This window comes from Ammospiza nelsoni, chromosome 5 (assembly GCF_027579445.1).
Source record: "Ammospiza nelsoni isolate bAmmNel1 chromosome 5, bAmmNel1.pri, whole genome shotgun sequence".
Lineage (NCBI taxonomy): Eukaryota > Metazoa > Chordata > Aves > Passeriformes > Passerellidae > Ammospiza > Ammospiza nelsoni.
In genome coordinates, this window is record NC_080637.1 from 30479988 (window position 1) to 30502134 (window position 22147).

Consider the following 22147-nt stretch of genomic DNA (forward strand, 5'->3'; position numbering starts at 1 on the left):
AGGTAGAGATTCATGTTGCCTCACTGATGTCAGTCCTGGTCTGACATGATCCATAATTTAACTTCACACAGAAGAATTGCAGGAAGTAATGACCAAACTGTTTGTGTAGGGAACTTGCTGGCACAAATGATAATTAGTCAGTGCCAGGGGCCAAGTGCATAAAAGCACATTTTCTCATTGCTCAATGTCTTTAATCCAAGCACCATGTGTGCCTTCCCCTCCAACACTCTGACACACAAAGACCTGATGATGTTTTCATGATGTGTGTTAAGAGCATTCAGACAATCCGTTGGCAATCCCTCCCTTTATTATGACAACTACCCTCCGGACACTGAGGAAAACACAATTAAAATTCAAGAGAAAACAAACTGCTGCCATAGATAGGCAGCAACACATCTTTTTCACAGGAATACATAGAAAGAACTGAATGAGAAACCTCCTCCCCCACTTTTTTATTAGTTTACACTGGAAATACTTTCGTGCCAAATGATGACCAACTAGTTTCTTGGGGCCAGGGGAACAGGGAGAAACATAAAGAGGTGATAGGAGGAACTGTCCTTTCGCCAGCAAAGAATGATGGCTGACAATAACAACACACTCTTTGTACAGCCCTAAGGGTGTTTCTCCTTGAGAAGGTGGAGAAGGAAAGGAAGATTGTACTAGCTGAGGTCACTCTGGTCCATTTTTTATGGATTTGCTAAGCCCTGCTGCTGCCCGCGTTCCCTGCCGAGCCGTTCCGCCCCTGTCTGCCTACAGGCACGGCGCTCGGCCCCAGGGCTCTGCTGCAGGGCTGACTCACTCCCAGCCCCAAACGGCCACAGCTATGCATGCCAGCATCCAGTCTGCCTTAATATTAAAAGCTTCTGTTTTTCAGGCACTGAGCTCATGGAGCCTTTGCAGTGGTAAAAATAACACTCCCAAGCAGCCAGGTATTTATCTGATCTGTTGTCCTTAGCTCCCCATAGGGTTTCTACAGACACTTGGCATTTTCATTAGCACTGTATGAAAAACTTGTTTGTCCTAGGACTGTGGTATGGACAGGAATATTCGTGCCAGAACCACCCCTTGGAAAGGAATGAAAATGTCCATGCCACTCGCTCTGCACAAATTCAAAACAGAAGCAGGAGAGCTTGCACTGCAGTCTCAAAAGCATTCCTCTACTTTTTATTTTGTCTGCTTTCAAAGAAGTGCTGGTAGCTACGGAAGCCAACAGCAGATACAAAAGTTACCTTCCCCCAAAAGAATAAACAGTTTAGGCTAGGGGACTGATACAGTGTTGGGAAGAACAAAGTGCTTCTCTGATGCCTTCTGCTGTCTTCTCCCAGATGCCACATTTACCAGGTAAACTGAAACCTGTGCTGTCCCTCCCCTCTGTGGAGTCCCAGGCTTTGGGGCTAGAACACCTGTGAGGATTATGCAGTCATAAGAATTATTTCACTGAGCAGTTCTGAACCCTCAAAAGATGCAGAGGATGGAAGAGCAGAGGGTTTGCTCTCCTACAGCCTCCCTGCAAGTGTGCCAGCTTTCCCTGAAACACTGCAGGAGTTACACTGCAGCTTCCTGGCCCCTTCCAGACACACCCAGCAGAAGTGGCTGCAACGTGAGACTTCAGCTGTAGTCTCATACTATTCCCAATCTAACAAGCCCCTCTGCCTCAGCAAGGTGTTTCAGATCACATACAGTGCTGTGTTAAATGCAGGTTGAAACCACCTGGTGCTTGGCCAGTCCATATTTCTCTGCAACGTGATCCATGACTTTGGTCCTGGCTCTCCAGGAAACCACAAGCAACAATAACTGCTCCTGCCATCCCCAGGTAGTCCAGCTCATCTCTAGTTTTCCAAACTTTTTCTGTTATCTTTCTACAGCAAAGTTTTCTCTCCTTTTGCATACTGGAAATGATGCTGTCTTTTGGTCTAGGCAACAGTTATCAATAACACTGGGATGAAGTTCCTCTGAGCTCCCACCCGCAGTAATTTTTGCTAGAAAGTATAATGCTTTGTTATGGCACTGTTAAGCAAATAAGATGTGTCATTGCCATGTTTATTTTGCACGTCTTTTGCTTAGGATATCAGATCTGAATTGATCCAGATGTTCATGGCAGTACACACTTCACACTGCAGGAGCCCAAAACTTGTGAGAGTGGAAATCAGGCTGGGTCTGCTTTGTTAGAGTTGAAAATGCTCCCTTCATTTTTCTGCATCTGCAGAATTTTCAGCGATGGTGCATGCCAATACTAGATAAAGCAACCTAGAACCTTTCCAGAACTGTGCTACTCAAAAGCAGTGAATTTAAGATCTTTCTTATGTGCAAAAAGTAGTGACAATATTGTTAGAACTCTAATCACCTGCAAAGCAGAAATGATCTACCTGTGACAATGACAGCAGAACTATACACTTATGGGAAAAATGAACTGATTTAGCATGTAAGAAAAAATCTATCACTAATTAACTAAAGGTTTAATGCTGAGATTATGGCATGAGGGCAGAACATTTAAAGCAGTTCAACTTTCAAGCCTAACTATGGACACCAGGTTAGGATCCTGCATCTCCAGGCTTCAAAGAGGGAAGCTCTACTAGCCTGCTCAGGAAGGTCCTGCTAACTTACTGCCTTTGATCTCAGCTGGCTGCTCTATCTCAAGGCCAACAGATCTAAAGGCATCATAAAGCTAACAAAAACTATTATCCACTTTTAAATACACACAGTTAATTCTATGGAGATCAATGCTGTCATTTACTGAATGAGACCTCCACATTCATGTTTGGCAGTTTTTTGTACAACGTGTTGGTACAGATCTACACACTCACTACTTGAGTCGTCAATACACCTTGCTAAAAGTTTCTCTGGTGTTCAGATCACCTGTCTGATCTATGTCACTTAAAAGAAACTGCATTTTTACATCATTTAGAACAAACACATGTCACCTAACTCTCATAAAAACTGCTGAAAGAATGAGAAAAGGATGGGATTATAAAAAACTAAAGCAGTAAGGACAAATTGAGGCTGCTCCTCTGCCGAGAGCCTGTTAATCAGCCTGTATCAGGTGACAAGCCTGAAAATATGCAACTTCTTTTTCTCTCCTTACAGCGATGCCTTTTCAGGACTACCTAAAAACAGAGGCCTAAGGCATCAACAGCAGTTATTGCAACCACCAGTTTGTACTCTCAGGGATGGAGCATGGGTGGAATATTACACGCAGGTTAGAGCACTAGGTAAAAAAGCAGCAAAAATAAAATAAACTTTGTCACTTTGCTAACGAAAGATGTAAAATTACAGTCCAGCCTAGCTTAGTGACAGCACAATAATGAGACCTTCTACACTCTTAAAGTAAATAGATTAACTCCTTTGATTACTCCTAGATTTTACCCAGCCACAGCAAACTCGAAGCTAGCAGCATGGATCTAGCTATCCTGGCACAAAACTCCAGAGCAGATGGCTATATGTGCCCCTTTGGCCATCTACTCTGCTTTGTGCAGGGCTCAAATTATTTATTTCCCAAAATCCTAAGAAATGGCAAAAGTTCTATATTTTTAGATTTGACATTCAAGAAATGACATCTCTTTAGAGCAATCTGTAAACTCAATAACTATGTTGAATTGTTCTCAAATAATGTAAATTATTGTATTTCCTTCCTCAATGAACATTTATCATTGAAATCTGCACACAATTCCCAACTGATTTCTTAACAATCACTTTTCAAAATGAAGCATCTCATACTGAGATCCAGAATAACACTGTCTTCGTCATTCAATGGCACTGTTTCATTTTTAACTATGAAATTCTCCTTTATAAAAAGCCTCTTTTTTTTCCTGGACTTAAATAGTCTACCTCAGTTCTTTTCTATACTAAAATCTTGGCTATATTTATGTTGGCTTTCAAGGACTCTCATTAAAGAAACTGTGGGAGTGAGACAAAAATATTGTATGTAACATATAAAGGAAATAACTATTCTTGGTTTTTAAAAAGTGTTTATCGCACCATGCTTTGAAGAAAGCTCTGGAAATCTTGTGACAAAAGTAAGAACTAGGTGCTAACTCACTGCAACTATTACTATAGAATATTTTTGATGTCTATGTAGCTTGCAGAGCACAGGAAAAATCCCTGTCTAGGTCTGTAGTAAATAACATGGACCTAATTTTCTCTAGCACTACAAGGAGTGTTTTTTTCCACAAAAGCATGTGACTGAAAAAAAGATGTCTGAAACTTGTAACTAATATTTTCAGGCTTGAATGCTGTAGTTGATTACACATGGACTATAAATCCCTCCACTTGCTGGCAGTGCATGCATTCTTTAAACACAGTGAAATTCCATGGAGATCAGCTACTCACCACATGAATACTTACAGAAAAAGGAGAATTCCTGTGTTGGCCAAGGCAAAAGCAAGACCCAAAATCCCACTGCCCATAATTGCATTGCTAAGGTTGAAAACAGACATTCCCAGTGAAGTAGTTCCTGGGATCTGGAGAAATAAAGACAGATGTGTCAGCAACAGCTTGGAACAGAGCAGGGAAATGCACCCCTGCTTCAAACCCCATGTTTTGTGATGTACCAGATGTAAGTAACTACTGCTATGAAAAGGATTTAATAAAAATTGTTTGAAAGAGGAGAAAGCATCACTGAACTCTGTCACAGCTACGCTGCTCGCTGCCCAATAGGTTTTGTAAACTGCCCTAAATGGCACAGGCAACACACAGCTCATACTGCACTTTCAGTTTTAAACCCCATCTTCCACTACACCTGAGAAACATCCTGGATGTGTAATTCATATATGGCAAAGCCATAAGGAACCACCACAGCTTCCTGCCCAACAGAAGCCAGAGGGATTCCCTTGCCTCAACCCAACCAGTATGCTCGGGGGTTTTGTTTTGGGGTTTTGTTTAAGTGCCGATCCCAGGCAGTTCCTACTGGAAATTGAATTCAGTTATAGTTGTGTCTGCCCAGCACTTTTGAAAACAATGTCTAAAGGCCTTTCATATACACAACATGCAGCTCCTTTTGACAGGGAACAGAGCAGTGAGAGAGACTTACATATTCATCACATTTCTTCTTCTCGAGGTGGCTGTTTGTGAGACTTCTTCTGCTTTCTCGATCCGAAATAAACTTGCTGAAAGAAGTCAGAGGATTTATTTCCAGCAAGTGCTTAGAAAATATGAACACAAGGTCCTGTGAAGCAAGTACAAGAAGAAACCAAACAGACTTCTTCCCCTCCCTATCAACCTCAAGACTCCTGGGCACCAGCTCAATTACTTCCTGCCTTGCCAGGCTGGAAGGTCCCAGGCACGTGGCCCAGCAGGCAGTGGTGATGACCCTCCACAGAAGAGGAAAGAATAACAGCATCCTGGGCACTGAGGATAAAATCAAGCAGTTACAAGTCCTAAGTGGGGAACTAGGGACTGCAGGTGCTACTGGCCAGAGACAAACCCCTGTCCTCTGCATCCTCCAAGGATTATGGGAGAGGCTCATATTCTTTTACATGATTTTTGAGTCAAGATTATGTTTGTGTACTGATACAAGAAACCATGGATTAAGATCTGACCCTATGTGCTGAGCATCCAGTTGACTAGAAACTGTAAGCCAAATTGTACTCTAAATTCTGTATTATGCTACTTACAGATTGCACTGCATTGATTCTGCTTGTTGAAATCCTGTGCCATTCTAATAATAAATTCTGTGCTACACTAATCATAACATCCTGCTAAAAAATACATCTTTAATCATAACTATGAATTACTGCCATCATCATTCTGCCAAGGATCCCTAAAAGATGTCACTGTCTCCTCACTGTCAGGTGACACTGCAAAACCCTACATTGCTACTGAAACCTTAAGCTGCCTGTCCTGGTTTAGGGCAAATTTGGGAGAAAACCTCCAAAGGGGTGCCTCTAGAAAGCAAATTCAAGTGGGCCCTCCCCCAACCGGTTCAGGAAAAGATTTCCTTGGAGGAAAGTGGAAAAATCGTTTATTTAACAGACAAAGCATTTACCAGCACAGAAAATGAACAATATTAAACAATAAAACTTCTTGCCAATCTGAAGAGATGACAAACTCAGAAAGTCCTTTTTGTGGGCTGTAGCTCAGCTCCCCCAGTCTGTTAGCAATCCCTCTTTGGCAGGATATGTCGCAGGCCAGGCCAGGCCCCGAGGGGCCACAGGTGTGAGCTGCTGGTGCTCCTCTGGGTGCTCAGTCCAGAGCAGGTTTAAACAGGTCCAAGAAAAAGAAAAACCACAGTCCAGGGAACTTCTCTGCCTCAGAGAGCTAAAAACTGGCTAAAAGCAAAGGAGAGCTCTGTCTTGCCATCTGTTCATCTGCAGACAACACAGTCCAGGGGAAAGATGCAGGGGAGCAAGTGTAGTTTCTGACAACAAACTGCACACTTCTTCTCTCCCCCTCTTCTCTCTCAGAACCAGTCTTAAAGATGCAAAAGTTATTTCTGGGCTAAACAGACAAATGGGGATACAAGCATCATAAAGACACCCCAGGACACTGCCACACAGGGTTGGTATGGCTGGAGTTAAGAGGAGGAAGATGTGACACACATGCCACTGCTGACTGAACAGTCCTGAAGCAGGCAACCTGCTCTGCTGGTACACTGCTCTGGGCTACTGGATTTTCATCTAAGTGTCTTTCAAAACTCAATGCTGAATTCATCATACTGCAAAATTAAACACTTCTGTGCAGGGAAACATAGAATAAACAGCTCTTCTTTCTCTTCACCCTTTGTTTGCTCTGTGTCCTTGATGTATCCACATTTAGGAACTTACTGTCCCCCTGTGGCAGTGTTGGCATCCTTGAGATTTACGACACTTCTGATCTGGATGTGCTGTTACTTTCTCACAGACCTTCTCTTCAGCAAACATGTTAGTTTGTATAAAGCATTCTTTCAGCTTTTCATCTTTTGAAGGTTTATGCACAATTAAGTCCCTGGCATCTTTGCTAATCCACAGATGGTTCTTAGTCTGCGCTGGCTAATGCCTCAGCCATGGTACACGTCACATACCTAACCAGGGGCTGTCACCAAGTGTCAGAGCCCATTTTAGCTGTAGCTACATTAAGCTGGCTCTTCTTAAATTGAAGCAGACAAACAACACTGAACACAAACAGCAGCACTGCTGGTCCTTTCCCACAGTGGGAAACATCTACTGGCCAGGGATGTATAGTGCAAACTGTGACTCAAAACTTTGCATCATCTCAATACATCCAGCAGTATTCAGGCTGGTAATAAATCTGTGAACTTGTAAAGACAGAGCTTGAGCAAACTTCCCTACTGCCCCAGTTGTGGCCTAATTACTGCTGATATGTATGCTAGCACAGCTTCTAAGGCTATGCCAAAATCATGCAGCTAAAATGCTGCTGACTTGCCTTCCACAGCTGACACACTGGGCCTTGTGTCTTCAACATTTTGTGTTTATGCCTTAAATCCAGGCATAGATGGCAAAATGTAATTAGTATTTTAGCTGGGGTTTCACAATTTTGCCTCCTGCCCATTGGTCTGCTTTGACTTCCTTTAAATCAATAAAAAAGAACTATAGGCTTCTCCTGTATTTTTTAAATACTAACTTCAGCAACTAATTTGCTGAAAAATATAGATATGATGTCAGATTTACCAGCTCTAACACAGTTGGAATTGATGGCTGAACCTCCCTCACCATTTTATGAATTGAGAAGCAACCACTTCTAAGACAGACTGATCTGAAATTAGCTTTCCAAAGCTCACCTTATAGGTATTTCATCCTTGTGGAATAAAATCTCAACCTGATTCAGAGCATGTGCTTTTTCTCTTTCATGTCTGTTAAAGTCCATCTCTTGAACACAGGCAGCAGAGTGTGAACAGCTTGAAAAAGACATTCCAGCTCTCTCTCGAAACACCCTGCAGGCAATTTTTACAGGCAGGAGCACAGAGAAAAGTTTTGTCTCTTTTGGATTTGTAACTGCTGCTGGGAACATCTGCAGACTTTGCCTTCTTCTGTCCTTTATGGAGATCATATGTCATTTTAGATTTTGTCGAGTTATGATAGAAGTCACTAGTCTGCTCCCCCCAGTTCTGCTCATCCCCCTGCAGCCAGCTCCCCCTTAATAATTACAAAAATAACAAATTTGTGCACACTGTTATTATTGTCTTCTGGTATTAAACTTCCATGAAAATTATTGTTAAAAAACGAATACAGGATAAAGACAACACTTGTGTAACATTGCTTGAATATAAAAGTGACCACAGGACTTTCCATTAGAATACTTCTGACAGAATAAACAGCTTCTGCAAAGTTGGTATCTTCCACAGCCAACAAACATGTTATTTCCTTCTGGATGCAACTTTGAGAGAACTAGTCTGATTTGATAAATTGATCCAAAGTACTTTCTTCTGAGCTAGCTCTAGGGTAAAAATGGAGTAGGCTTGTTGCCCAGCTAGGCTCCTCATCCACCCCACATCAAACTGCACATTTTTCCATTTTTCTGTGTGATGTGTACAGAAGGGCAGAGTCAGACATGGGGATGAGGGTACTGGGACTCCAAACAATGAGGGACATAGCACTGAGCCCAGCTTTCTTATGGGGGACTTCCCAGACCCAGGACAGCTGGGCTCTGCCTGTGCTGCATTTGCTGTTGCAGGCAACTTAACCTGCAGGTCCAGGGCAGAGGTCTGCCTTGGGACAACGCTTGGTGTGGCCAGACTTTATGCCAGACAAGTTTTCCACAAATGAAAAATATTACTGATCTTAAATGAAATAAAATGAAAAGGAAAAAAAAAAACCTACAGTGGAAGGTAATCCAATGAATTCAGCAGAAAAAATTTTTATCAAGTTATTGCTTTTTATAAAGTTTTTTTTTTTTATTTCAGGGTGATTTTTCTCCCTTAGAGCATATGAAAGGAAATATATGCTGGAGTACCGGAATTTCTAGTTAAACTGTGCCATGCATCTGCTCTGCTTAATGGACGTGCTTAGAAAACAAGCCATTCATTGTCACAGAATGCTGCATTTCTGACCTTTACGAATATGACACAAATTAAGTGAAACGCCTGGTTACACCGCCTCTCCCAGCCCTCCCAAGGAGCAGAGGCCAACTGTGAGAGGTGCTGTGGCAATGCACTGTAGGACTGTCTGCGCCATCAAAGCCTTGAGACTCCCTGACAAGCATGAAATCCATTTGCACTGTTTGTTGTCTTCATTTCAAATGATGCTTTACCCATCACTGAAAGACATAACCTCCTCTTACATATTTCTGCTTTCCTGTTGTGTTTCCTGTATCATAGCTGAGCATGAACACACTATGCAGAACTTTTCTGATACATTAGTGAAGTATCCTGGCCAAGATACAATGAGCTCATCCTTGTGATGCATGAAGCCTCACAGCTGGCCTGGAAAGAATATCTTAATCTAATTATTTTCCTGGTTTGATTTAGTGCAAAGTAGAAACTTAGCCTTATTGATAAAGTGGTTTAAAAAGGATGATGTTTAACTATGGTTTCCAAATTTAATTTATTTAAGGACTTCAATGAGAAATGTTTGATTAAGGTGATACCCCCAAGCTAACCACTTTGGCTAAGCAGAGTTAGCCAAAAACCATTTAGCCATCTCAGATACGTTTAAACATAATTAAATTAAAATGGTATTTTATAATGCCTTAAACATTTGTTAGGGAAAGCTAGTTTTGCCAAGATGACAGAACTCTATCCTTAGGCAGCTTCTTAAACTGCATGCTAACTTGAGCAGTGGCAAGGATTTCCAGGGCAGGCATGAACAAGAAATGCAGAGGAAAGCTTGATCTGTCTTACACTATGAAACTTGGACCAGATCTTAGCATACCTACTAACAACCTTGTTAACTGAACAAGGGGTGCTGATAACTTACTAGCAGCTGTAAACCAAGCCAGGCACTCAGACATCAGCTTCTTGAGAGCAGTGTCATAGTTATAGTCACGGAGTAGTTTATCTAAATACTGATTCACAATTATGTGCAGAGAGGGCAAGGTTTTTAGCCAGGAGACATTGTTAAAAGTCACAAAATCCGTGTCTGGGTTTCATGCAAATCTCTGAACTGACATTTTCAGAAGACATTCCCATTCAACATCTGCATACAAAGAAAAAGCCCTCTTAGTAGTACAGCCTCTTCAAATCAACATCCCCTCCCTACATATATTTAGGCCCAGAAGAGGCAGGAAAGTCAAAGGAACATATAGGACTCTTTTCCAAGATTAGGAAATATTTGGAGTTTACAGCCAGCTTTGGAATCAGCTTGTGCCTGGTGTACCATCTCCAAAAGACCCTTAAAAAGTTGCTCTACATTGAGCTTGAAAAACTACGTCCTGAGAGAAAAAAAAAAATTAAATTAAATACAGAGTGTAAAATCAAACAGGTTGAAACAATAAAAAAAGTGAGTTGGTTGAAAATTAGAGATCTAATCTAAAGCTCAAGTGAAATCAACAGAAAAAGTCCCACTGATTTTGATGGACTTGGGCATTTTACAAGGCCTCACATCACGTGCCAGGCAGCACAAAACGTGTTGCTCCCTGTGCCTGTTAACCTCTTACTCCATGGAAAAAAAGGTGTCTGCCAAAATAGCTATAGGAAGGGACTAACCACATCCTTTCAGGATGCACGGGTGCAGAGCAGGATATGCCTGCTTGCTCGTCACACAGGATGGCATGGAGGTGCTTGCAGCTGTGGGGGGCTCAGGGACAGCCTCAGCCCCAGGGCATGCTGGCAGGCTGCCCTGGTGCCACTGTGCTGCTGCACTGGAAACTCTGGTCAGTGCCAGCTGCCTTGAAACTCTTGGTTTGGACATGGAGGGGGACATGAACAAACTGGGATATACAGGGCAAAATAGTCATGCATGGGATGCAAGTAGCTGTCCCATGAGTGCCTGGGCAGAGGACTAAGAGAACCATAATATGCTATATCCTATAGACAAATGATAGATCCTCTTCTGCAGAGGAAGCAAGTTCTCCAGAAAGGAATAGAAAATTGTGAAATATGTTAACCTGCCCTAAGAGCCAGAACAGTAATCAGAAATTCTGCCTCTGAGTTTCTGACCCTCTTTCATCACTCCACTTTTCTTCTTCCTTTTGCAGGCAGTCTGGATCCAGCCCAGCTCTTGCCACACTTACTATGCCCTAACTCCAGAGCACATGGTGACCACAGAGGACCAGGCACATACAGCACGCTCCTTCCCCACCCTCCATAAACATTCACTGACAATGAAGTGCCAGCAGGGATTTTCCCCATAACAGTTACTGATGGCATCAGCCAAAGTGCTGGGGAGGCACAGCCAGCCCAGTATAGCCACTCCTTGTCTCAAGGATGTAAATCCTCAACAGCCTCCGGGGAGTGAATTTACCACTGTCAGCCCCATAGCTCCTCTCCTTACAACATGAACCAGCAGGAAAGCAAGCAGGTTCATACTGGAACTGTTTTGTTTTGGCAAACTTGGAGGGCTTTTTCTCTTTCTTTTGCCTTTTTTCTTTTTCTTTTTTTTTTTTTTTTTTAACAGAAGCGGTTTGTGTTTCATTTTGGCACTTTCCATCAAAGCAGTTGCATCAGAAAATTCCTGACCAGCTCTAATCTTCATCAGCGCAGCTGCGCTGCGGTCGCAGCACCACCCGCCCTGCCGGTGCCGGCCCCAGGACTTCCCCTCGCCGGGGCTGGCACCCTCCTGCCCCCACCCCGCCACCACCCCTGCTGCTTGTGCTGCTTGAATGGTGTGGACAATGCTGGGTGCTTATTCCCACACCTGCCACCAGGATTCCTTGTCCACCCATGCAGTTGTAAGTCTCACAACTGACTCTAACCTCGCATGGGAAAAAACAGCTCTGAATTTCATTTTAACGCTAGAAAGTGAGTTTCTCACGTAGCTGGAGAGGATGTTGCCAACAGGAAGAAAAGGCAAGAGAAGGAGATTTTAAAGATCATAAAACAGGTGGTGGCAGCCCCGCAGAAGGGACCACAACAATGTGCTGGCACAGCCTTCCCAGCAGGGCTGGATCCCTACGCAGGCACTGACTGGCCCTGTGCTCCACCTTGGTTTGCAATATTTGAACAGGAAGTTTGATCAAAACAGAGCTTCCTATTTTACAGCTCACAAAATACAAACAGGGTCTGTCAGCAGGTTTTTGCTGTAAACTGGATGGCTCAGCACCTGTTGGAGGCTGGCAGGAAGGGCTGGAGAACTGCTCTCTGGAGAAAAGGCAGCTCTTCAGAAATGACTGTAAGCTTATAGAAAAAGCCAACAGCCTAATAATTGTATTGATAATAATTGCAACTAATAATTTTCACCAATATTGATGCATTTTTTTAACCTTGATCCGAGTTAGGTGTAAGACACAGTTTTACCATCTTCTTGCCACCTCTGCCTCAAGGGAGCAAACCGCTGCCCAGTTTATCTTGTCAAATTGCAAACACAGACTGGAACTACAATTGCTGCCAACCACACCAGCTGTAACTCCCCAGAAGCTTGGATACATGGAGGTGGCCAGACAAGCTAAAATTGTCATACCAGAGATGAAAAATCAACTAAGAGACTTCTCCAAAATTATGCCATCATATTGTTATTACTTCTTTGCTGTGTGGAAGCAGACATCTAAAAATTTTGGCGTTTTGCTGCATTATATGTTTATGAATTTTATTAGACTAATTTGAAAGATTCAAAATGATGAATAAATTGCTACTCTGTTTGCTTTATCTGCTATTGCAGCCTATGCCCAACAGATGTTACGTATGAAATTCAAATTACATCTTCAAATGGAGCATGACTTGGTAATGAATAATTCAAGATATATACTGAAAATTAGAATGCTGTTTTTAAACAGTGTGTTTCTTAGCAGAGGCAACGTCAGTGGAAAAATACTCACCTATTTATCTGGCCATTTTCCACCTCTGTGAAATCATTTGAATCATTGCTGATGTTATCATCTTCAGGGACAGTCATATTCTGCAATTCGGTCAGTTCTAATCCAGCTTTGAAAGGCATGCTGGGTGAGGAGCTGCACCTATCCAAGTGGATCTTCAAATACTAGTGTTTGGTTGGTATCTTGTGAGTAAACTGGAGCCACAGTGTCCGCAACCTAAATCAAACAAAAGGAAAAAACCCAAGATGTATACCAAAATCAGCAGGCAATATCAAACATCACCAGGAGAAACCAGTGAAACCTGCATGGGAGGGACATCCATACCAACCAATTTTGTACTGTTAGATGGACCTCAGGTTATTATCTAAATACATGGCTGAACAATAGTAACCTTGTATGTCTTAATGAGATCAAGCTCACTAACCTTATAAATTTACCCTTTCCTGCAATCTATTGCTGAAGACAGTAATTTTTTTTAAACTTGTGAGCAAGCCCAGCCTGTTTGTTTCAGGAAAAAAGATTAACCTCAAATTAAGGAATAAAAACTATTTGCTTGTCCAAGTCTGTCCCAATTCAATATCTGGTGTTTGTCCTCTCTATGCTCTCCATTCTTACTTAAAAATATAAAATACATGTCCATGCTGATGCTAAGTGGGATACAAAGAGGGATAGAGTAATCCCGGTACTCTGTGCTACTAGCACATGTATTCCAACTTGTTAAGGATTTTTGGGAAAGCACAGGTGCAGTGGACGCTTTGTTCAAATTTTTGGATGGTTAAACTTGTTACGAACAAGGAGAGAAACAGAAAAAACCAAAATCTCTAAGCTGATGTATCACAGAAAGAAAGAGCAATGTATACCTTGTGTCAAGCAGTTACTATCTAGAGACCAGGTGATGTCTCTTCAGATAGATGTGTTCCATAAAAGCACAGAGAGGAGCACCAAAGGCAGATCAGAGAAGCCTGCTACAGTGACATACTTCCTCATCAGCAATGCAAAGCAACTGAAAGACCAATATTTTCCGGAGCCCAACCACCCTCGGCTGAGCTACAACTCCAGCGTGGTAGTGAGGCAACAGCAAGTTACTCACAAACAAGCTCCTGCACCACAGCTCTCTCAATTCTCATTTTGTGAATGAATTTCCTGCAGTATTGCCAAACAACTATTCAGCCTGGGGTACGTGGTGAACCCTCAGACACCAGATTAATTTGGCGATATTTTAAATTCTCAGGGCTACCTCAAAGCCATTGAACAGCATGCAACCAGAGGCATGAACATCCCCAGGCTCCTGCAGGGCGAGACAGGAGGATGTAGTTCACTTGTTCAGTTATGACATCTGCCTGTTTCAAATTAGGTTTACAGAAGCCAGTACTTCTGTTTTATACCACATCCCCACCACACGGAAGATAGCTTTGCAAATGAGCAGCTTTTTCCCTGTAAATTCTTTCTCAGAAATGCCATTTTCAATTCCTCAAGAGCCCATCCTGTCCAAAGTTCAGGTGCCAAGTTTAAAGGCTATCCTCGAGGCTAACAGCAGGATCCCTTCTCTTCAACTGAAGGAGCAGCTAGGCATGTGATTATAGCGGCAAACACTGCCTGGTGCAAGGGTAGATTTTGGGGTGTGTGAGCTGGGTACTTTTCAACTCCTCTGCAAAAGAGATTTCCACTACAGATAGCAGGAGAAAACTGCTCAGGTATTCAAATGTTGGCACAATAAAATATCTAAAAAAAAAAAAAAATTTGATTTAGGCTGCTGATAAATAAAGGCAGACTGGCAAGCAGAGGGTGGTTTTAGCATTCTGGAACAGTCTTCCCAGAGGCTGCAGGGATGTAATAGTCTACCTATTTTGGAAGAGAAGCACAGTCTTTTTATAAAAGGATAAAGCCACAGGAGACAGCAACTGCTGAGGTGGCAAGGACCAACCCCCCCACTGAATTCTGAAGTTTCTTGTGACCGTGAGTTCCTAAAATAAACAATTTCTTAAGAGACCAGGCAACCTCTGTACCAGGATCTGGGTCCCCTGGCATTTTAAAGCCTGTATAAAGGTTCAGCTGAGATTCAAGCAGAGAAGCTTTTCCTTTGGGCACCGTTATGCATCATGATGCCCAGGAGGATTTTCAGAACTGCCTTGACATTGCCTGTGCTTAATAAATTCCCCATTAAGTGTCTCAAAAGCAGGTGCTGAAATTAGCAGCTGTGTGAGGTAAGCAGCGCACTGGAGAGCGGCTGCACAGCTCACTGACGTGTGGCTCCAGCTTCGCCCTCTGCCCCTCTGTCCCTGAAACACTGCAGCACCAGACTGGCAGCAACACAGCTCCCCGCTTCATTCCCAAGGAATCTTTGCAGCACAAAAGTGACAAGCTTTGTCTGTTTCAATCAAAACCCTGCTTCTACAGAAAACTAATTGAATGAAGACTCTTCGAGGGCATGTAGTGATAGGACAAGGGGGAATTGCTTTAAACTGAAAGAGGACAGGTTTAAGTTAGATATTAGAAAGAAATTCTTCACTGTGAGGGTGGTGAGGCACTGGAACAGGTTGCCCAGAGAAGTTGTGGATGCCCCATCTCTGGAGCTGTTCCAAGGTCAGGCTGGATAGGGCTTTGTACAACCTGGTGTAGTGGAACGTGTCCTCGCCCATGGGAGAGGGGTTGGAATGAGGTGATCTTGAAGCTCTTTTCCAACACAAACCCTTCCATGATTCTATAGGACAGAGCAAAATCTTAGAGCAAGCTGAAGCACCAGCAACCATTTCAGCAGATTTCATGTTTCAGACAGACAAGTTGCTCCTGAAGCATCATGACAGTGGGCATATCTCTGAATATGTGTCAGATTCTTGCTAGGGCAAGTGATTTACTAAAAAACCACCATAACAAAAACAAAGAAAAAAATCTTGAATCAAATAATGCATAGCACTGCCAAGTATGAGAAAACCTAATCTCAGCGTCAAAACATGAGGTGGGTAAGGAGAGAGTGGTGGGGCTGGGAACTGAGGTTTTCATTGTCATGGCATGAACTCATCACAGATCTCTGGCAAAGTAAAACCAACATGTCCTCTGCATCTCCACCTATAAAATTAAGATGATAATAGCAACACTAATACTCAGTTTGTGAAGTGCTTGAAGATTTAGAGACAAAGGGTGATACAAGTGTGATACCAGGAATAAAACACTATGTAAATCACAAAATTTTTGCAATAACTTCATCTTAGAGATATACAGAGAAAACACTTTGTCACTGCTAATTACTCTGGGCACTCTCCACAGTCAATGGAGTATAGGTGGTCATATGAGTTTCATCCCCAAATCACCTAGTCTAAACTTCAAGTTCACTCATGGGACAAATCACAGAGCCTAAATAAAATCTAAAATCCCAGAAGGTTAGGGATCATGTCAATAGCTTAATTCCCAACAAATCCAGTGTCCACTCCAGACCTGTCCCTTGTCCCCTACAGCAGAGCCTGCTGCTGGAGGACAATCCCCTGACCCATGGGAGGGGTCTGCAGTGACACTGAGCTGTTCCCTGCAATTGCAATAGCTTTGTTCCCAAAAGGAGATTCAATGCTGGGATAGCTGAGCAAGTTGCCACCTCAAGTGTACATGCCACTAGTGCTGTGAGAAAAAAATCCCAAAATTGTTTCAACTAATAAAAATTCACCATATGTTGATACTGAGCTATAACGGAAGCAGCAGGGTAATATTTGTACTTCTACGGCCTTTTCATTCAAGAAATGTCTTAAAAGACATGCAAATAAAAATGCTATGTTGGCAAGAGTTCTTAGGCTGAGCTTTATTCCTAATTCAAATTGAAAGACAGTAAATAATCACATTAATAGTAACTGCAGAAATTCCAATCACCTCAGCCACTGTGCCTACTACTCTGTCCTACTACTCAGCTTTTAACTTCTTGAAAGGAAAACCTCCAGAGACTCACAACCAAACCTCTTCTTCCAGACAAATACTTAGTAAATCATAAAGGACAAATCTGAATTTTGCTCTTGCTTCAAATTTTTCTACTCAAATGGGCAAGCACTCCTTCTTGTAAAAGGCATCAGCCGGAGAGAAGATCAGCAAAGAGCTAATGACTCTTCAAAACAAACCTCAAGGATCTGTGTTTGGTAGCTGACCCAGCTCCTCTGTTTGGTAGAAAAGCATTGCTCTGGCCTAGCAACTTGGCTTTCTCTTTAAATCTCCCATTATATGTCTTGTAAAAGCCATTACAGATAATTTATTTGCTGTGTGCTCCTTGCAGAATATGGGAAAGATTACAACTGGTCACAACTTCAGGAGGACTATGAGATGACACAAGAAGAAAAAATGAGCTTATTATTTTCAAGGACACAGAGACCTTCACAAGCCATTAAAACATATTCCAAGAACTGTATTAATTTTTCTGTTGACTTGTGAAACATAAAAAAAAATCCCTGCAACTTCATTTTCCTGGACTGTAAAAATTCCACAAGAGCAGTAATGGGATCAAAAACTTTATGTTTGGAAAAAATATGATAATACAGACAATCTATTTCTTCTGGTTCATGCATGAATCCTTTCTAGGCATGGAAGAGGTATAATCTCAGAAAACACTTAGTCAGAAGCTGTGTTTCTAAAAAGAACATCATCACTCCTGGTAGTAATCACAATGGCTTATTTCACGTTTTTTTCATATCCTGTAAATGACACAGTTCCATAAGTGTAATCTTAAGGCACGTGGCTGCTCAAAAGCTGACCCAGTACATGAGAGGCATTTGGGCAAGTGGTCAATCTGGACCACATCTAGTCCATCTCTGGGTATGGTTTTTGCAATATGCCCTTCCACTGGGAATTTCATTCACTGCACACTTCCTGCAGTCAAATGGTCTTGGGGCTGGTAAATATCCAAGACACACTAAGCACTTTGAACTATGGAAATCAAGATAATTTGCTCAAAAGACAAAATGTGACTCAACTTTCTTCTCAAAGAGAGTATTGCCAAGAAAAACTTGGTTGGTTACAAGTCATCAGAACCCTGCACTCGAGTTTCACACAAGTTGTTTTTAGCCCTGCAAAGCCTGAGATGTGATTCTTTGGTGATACTTTTGAAAGTTTTTCAAAGAGCAGTGTGGCCAGTAAGACACCATGGATATAAATAATGAAACACAGAGACTGAAACTCTGCGTACGAACTATTCACTTAAATGACAGAAAGCAAGAATAGACTTTATACGTAACAGTATCACACTGGGAGGCAGGGAAGCAACTATCAGCTTTTTGTTCTGCATTGGTGACACCTGACATGAGGGACATAAAGCTCCAGACTTACTCCTCATCTACAGAAAGGACAAAATGGAGAAATGACAGAAGAGCCACTGAGATAACAAAGAGCTTGGAAATTAGACTGACTCACATCCACTGAGCAAGCATCTGCAGTGCTTGAAATGTCATTGCCTCCAGCTCCTCAGCTCTGCCCCTCTGCAGCAGACTGCAGCCACAGTGGAAGCCCCAGTGGTGTCCCAGCTGGGTCCAGGTGCCACACAGAACCAACAGGGTGCTGGCACTGTCCTGCCCATCGGGGCAGTGCCAGGATGAGGGCAGCACGGTGGCCAGAAGGCCTTGGCGCTGCTGCAGCCATTTGCTTGGTGTCTGCAAGCCGCCCCCTCTCATCCCCAGGCTCCTCTCTCTCACAACCCCCACAGCATGCAGGATGGAAACAGTTAAAAGATAAGATAGGGGGTGGGAAAACAAGTGTCAGAAGTCTTGGGAAGGAAGCTCAGAAAAGGGTGCCATAAAACAGAAGTGATGAGAACAAATGTGGATAGTCAGCCATTCTCTTGGTAGTGCACAACCTTGTGCTGCAACAGGAAAACGTTCCTGCTCTCCCCCATCACTGTCCACACTGCCCTTCCATGCTGCCATGAAGAAAGGGAAGACAGTCCCAAATTAAGTTTCGACAGGCTACTCAGCTGATCAAAGGCAGGCAAATAAGAAACCATAAAATCCCAGTCTGATTCACCAAGTGATTCATTACTTTAGGCAAAACACTTAAAGATGAGCCATAAAGGAAAATGGTCTTAAGTACATTTTTGTTTAGAGCCCTTCCCAGTCAAATTAGGAAAGGCATTTGGCAGAGGAATATAGTCACATTTTTTCCTAATTATATTTCTTTGTGAAATCCTCTCGACAGTCTTGGTTTTCAGAAGAGATCCCACAACACACCGTCACAAATAAACACGCTCTTGTCTTCCACAGAGAGTGGAAATTTTGTATGAGTGGGGCTTTATGGGTCACTGCAACAAAACACACTACCCAGATGTATTTCTAAGGGTTAAACAGCAGCTTTGAAATTCCCATTTAAGTAAACTTTTGTACTACAGAAGGGAGAATCCTTTGTGTAAGTTCATGTGTAACTCACTTTTCCTCTGCCCCAGTTTACAAGTAATATCTCTGCCTCAGTTTTCTTGACTGTAAGTGACTTGAAGCAATATTTACCTGATAAGCTTGGGTAAATATTTTAAGCACTAACTGCAAAACATGTAAAAGCTGCCATTTTTCCCAGGAGCAGCTGCTCAAACTTCTTGGATTGGATTAAGGTCACAGCAGTAAGTATCAATCAGAAAGAAAACTGAATTCAGGCTTAAAATATTTAAATAGTTCCATAACATCCACTTGTCTTCACAATACAAACTTGTAAGTGATGGTTATTATCATGTTAGTTGCTACGCAGATTCCAACAGAAATGAACAAGATGCTAAAAAGAGAGAGAAGAGCACAGGAGAGAGTCCCATTTCTGCTCAGTCACCACTCTTACACTGCTAAGAACAAGCTCCCAAAACGGCAAACACAGACAAAATGTAGGACAGAGACCCAGGATGAGCATTGTCCAAGCAGGAAGGCCGAGAGAGCACTGCCTCCCCTTCCACCCTTTAGTACCCTTGTAAAAAGCAGGATTTGGGCACGAAGGACAATTGATTCTCCACATTTTACAGCAGTCTGCAGAAAGCCTCAAACTCAGGGGATAATCCTCTTCACACGGGTATGTGCAGCTTGGTGCTCACTGCCAACAGCCGTCTCTCATCCTCACCCAGGCTGGAGAGCCCAGTTGGTCCAACTACAGCATAAATAGTCTCAAGTGACGAGACAGAGGATGCTGCAGTGTGCTTCAGTGAAGTGCTCTCTCTATGGTGCCTCTTAAAAAGAAAAAAACCCGACCTTCCGAAAAGGCAAAGTCAAATAGGAGTCATTCAGCACGACAGTGAAGCAGATCCCATTTTAGTCAGTGAATTTCCACCGAGCCTCAGCAGAAGGCCCCTGCTCACCAGCAATATGGCAGTTCGGAGATTTCACGCAGGTTTTGCAAAGCGGATTTCAGCGCCATTTCGGCATGGGCTTCTAGCCTGGAAAGGGCAGTTATTGATACCTATATCCTTCAGCAACAGATGGAATGTCCTTTTGGAGGCTTTTTAAACGAAGTTGGTGTTTTGGTAGCAAATGAAGTAAAATTTAGATGGAGGATGCTGTTTCTTTCTCCTCCTGCAGCTGTTTTTATTTCTTCTGATCTATGAAGGTTATTCTCAGAATATAGGGGATTTTTGCTTTGTTATGCTTTTTATTCCTGCAATATATTTTATCAACTAAAATGTATCTTTTTCTTACACTTTATTTCTAGAACAATGTTCTATGTTATTTTGCCTTTCATGCACAAGTAAAAGCCAAACAAACCCAAAGATGAAGGAAGAAGAGCACAGGTTCCTATTTATAATTTGGATTAAAGGTTGGTAGATATGCCCCACAGCAGTCTGGGATTCTGAATAGCCTGCGGACATGAGGCGAGTTCAGCTGGTAGCGCAAGAAAACTACAGCTTCTCCTTCCATAAAACCAGCTGCCAGATCCAGGGTTTATTTCAGTCCTTGCAATGTCACATAAACAAAGCACAGCTTTACACACCTCATGGTCTCCTCCCTCACAAGGAAACAGACATATCCTAATGCTACAGGTTGCATTACGAACTCTGCAGAACAATGGAACAAGCCCCCAGCCACAAGAGCGTGCTGGACGCCCACACACGTGAGCCAAGGCACCCCGGGCATTCACCGGGGCCTCTTTTTGTTCTCGCCTTGGCTCACGGAAAGCGACCACCTCAGCTGTTACTATGTATTTACGGGCACCACGCACACGCGTGCGCGCCATGGGCCCGGACTGCATTTTCCGAATACCGTAAAACTTGCACTGACCCCATGGCAGCGCTGGCCTTAAGGGAAAGGCAGGAACGTTCCCCGGGCACGGCCACACCGCGGCCGCGCACCCTGCCCGGGCTGCGGCACCCGCCACCCGGCCGTCATAAGGGGCAAACTCATTTATTAATACTACATTTTTTTTTCGCCGCCAGCGGAAGCCCGTAGCCGCAGACTGCCAGGTTTTTGTTTTATTTCTGCGGGTTTTGTTTGTTGGTGGTTTTTTTCCACAAACTGCTGCCCGCCTCAGCAGTCGGCGAGGGCAGCATCGCTCCCGCCTCCGGCGCGGCAGCGCGCCCCAGCCGCGGAAGATGCCGCATGGCCGCCCGTCCCCTCGTCCCCTCCGCCCCGTCGGGCTCCCCGAGCCCCGCCCGGCTGGCTGCTCGCGTTTTTAGGGTTCGCACTGGGCAGCACCAGGGGCGAGCAGACTCGTTTGGCAGGGGATGGGGGAGGGCTGCGCACACGGCGGGGACAAAGCGCGGGCGGCGGCGGGCTCCGGGCTCCGGCCCGCGCTGCGCGGCCGCGGCGCGGAGACAAAGGGGGCGCGGGGAGCCGCGGCCCCATCCCTCCCTCCCCTTGCATTAGCCGCTGCTGCCTACCTTCCCCAGGAGCCGCGGGGACCCTCCGAGAAGCGATCCACCTTTTCCGCCGGGATCCGACTGGGGAACCCCGACAAATAATTACAGTGATAAAAATAAAATAAAATTTAATTGAAAAAAAAAAAAAAGAAAGAAGAAGAAGAAGAAGAAGAAGAAGAAGAAGAAGAAGAAGAAGAAGAAGAAGAAGAAGAAGGAGAGAAAGGGGGGAGAAGGGGGGTAAATGAAACTGGCGAAACGAAAACGACGAGAGAGATGCCCTTCCTCCTCCCGCCGCGGGTGTGTGCATGTGGAGGTGGGCGGGCTGGCGGGAGCGCGCCGGGCGCGCGCCGCGCGGGGCCGGCGCCGGGGCCGCGCCTTCAGGTGCTGCGGGGCGCGGGGGCTCCGCGGGGCGGCCGCTCACACGGTCCGGGCAGGGCACCCCCGGGACCCCGGCACGCACCGCTCCCCCGCCGCATGGACCTTCAACACCTTTCCTTAAAAAAAAAAAAAATTTAAACTCTTTTTACA

At 43.8% G+C, this 22147-nt stretch overlaps 1 protein-coding gene across 2 annotated transcripts in view; it reads right to left on the reverse strand.

Moving 5' to 3' along the window:
- SLC38A1 (solute carrier family 38 member 1) overlaps window positions 1–21805 on the reverse strand; it is a 42554-nt gene extending 20749 nt beyond the window's left edge. For both annotated transcript variants that reach the window (XR_009418461.1, XM_059471739.1), the window contains exons 1-4: window positions 21641–21805; window positions 12841–13053; window positions 5027–5102; window positions 4342–4457 (exon numbers count right to left, since the gene is read on the reverse strand). Coding sequence is in view for 1 of the 2 variants with exons in the window: in XM_059471739.1 (XP_059327722.1) it covers window positions 4342–4457; window positions 5027–5102; window positions 12841–12959 (311 nt within the window). In the remaining variant the exon portion in view is untranslated. The remainder of the gene's footprint in view (window positions 1–4341; window positions 4458–5026; window positions 5103–12840; window positions 13054–21640) is intronic.
- Window positions 21806–22147: the final 342 nt, after the last annotated feature.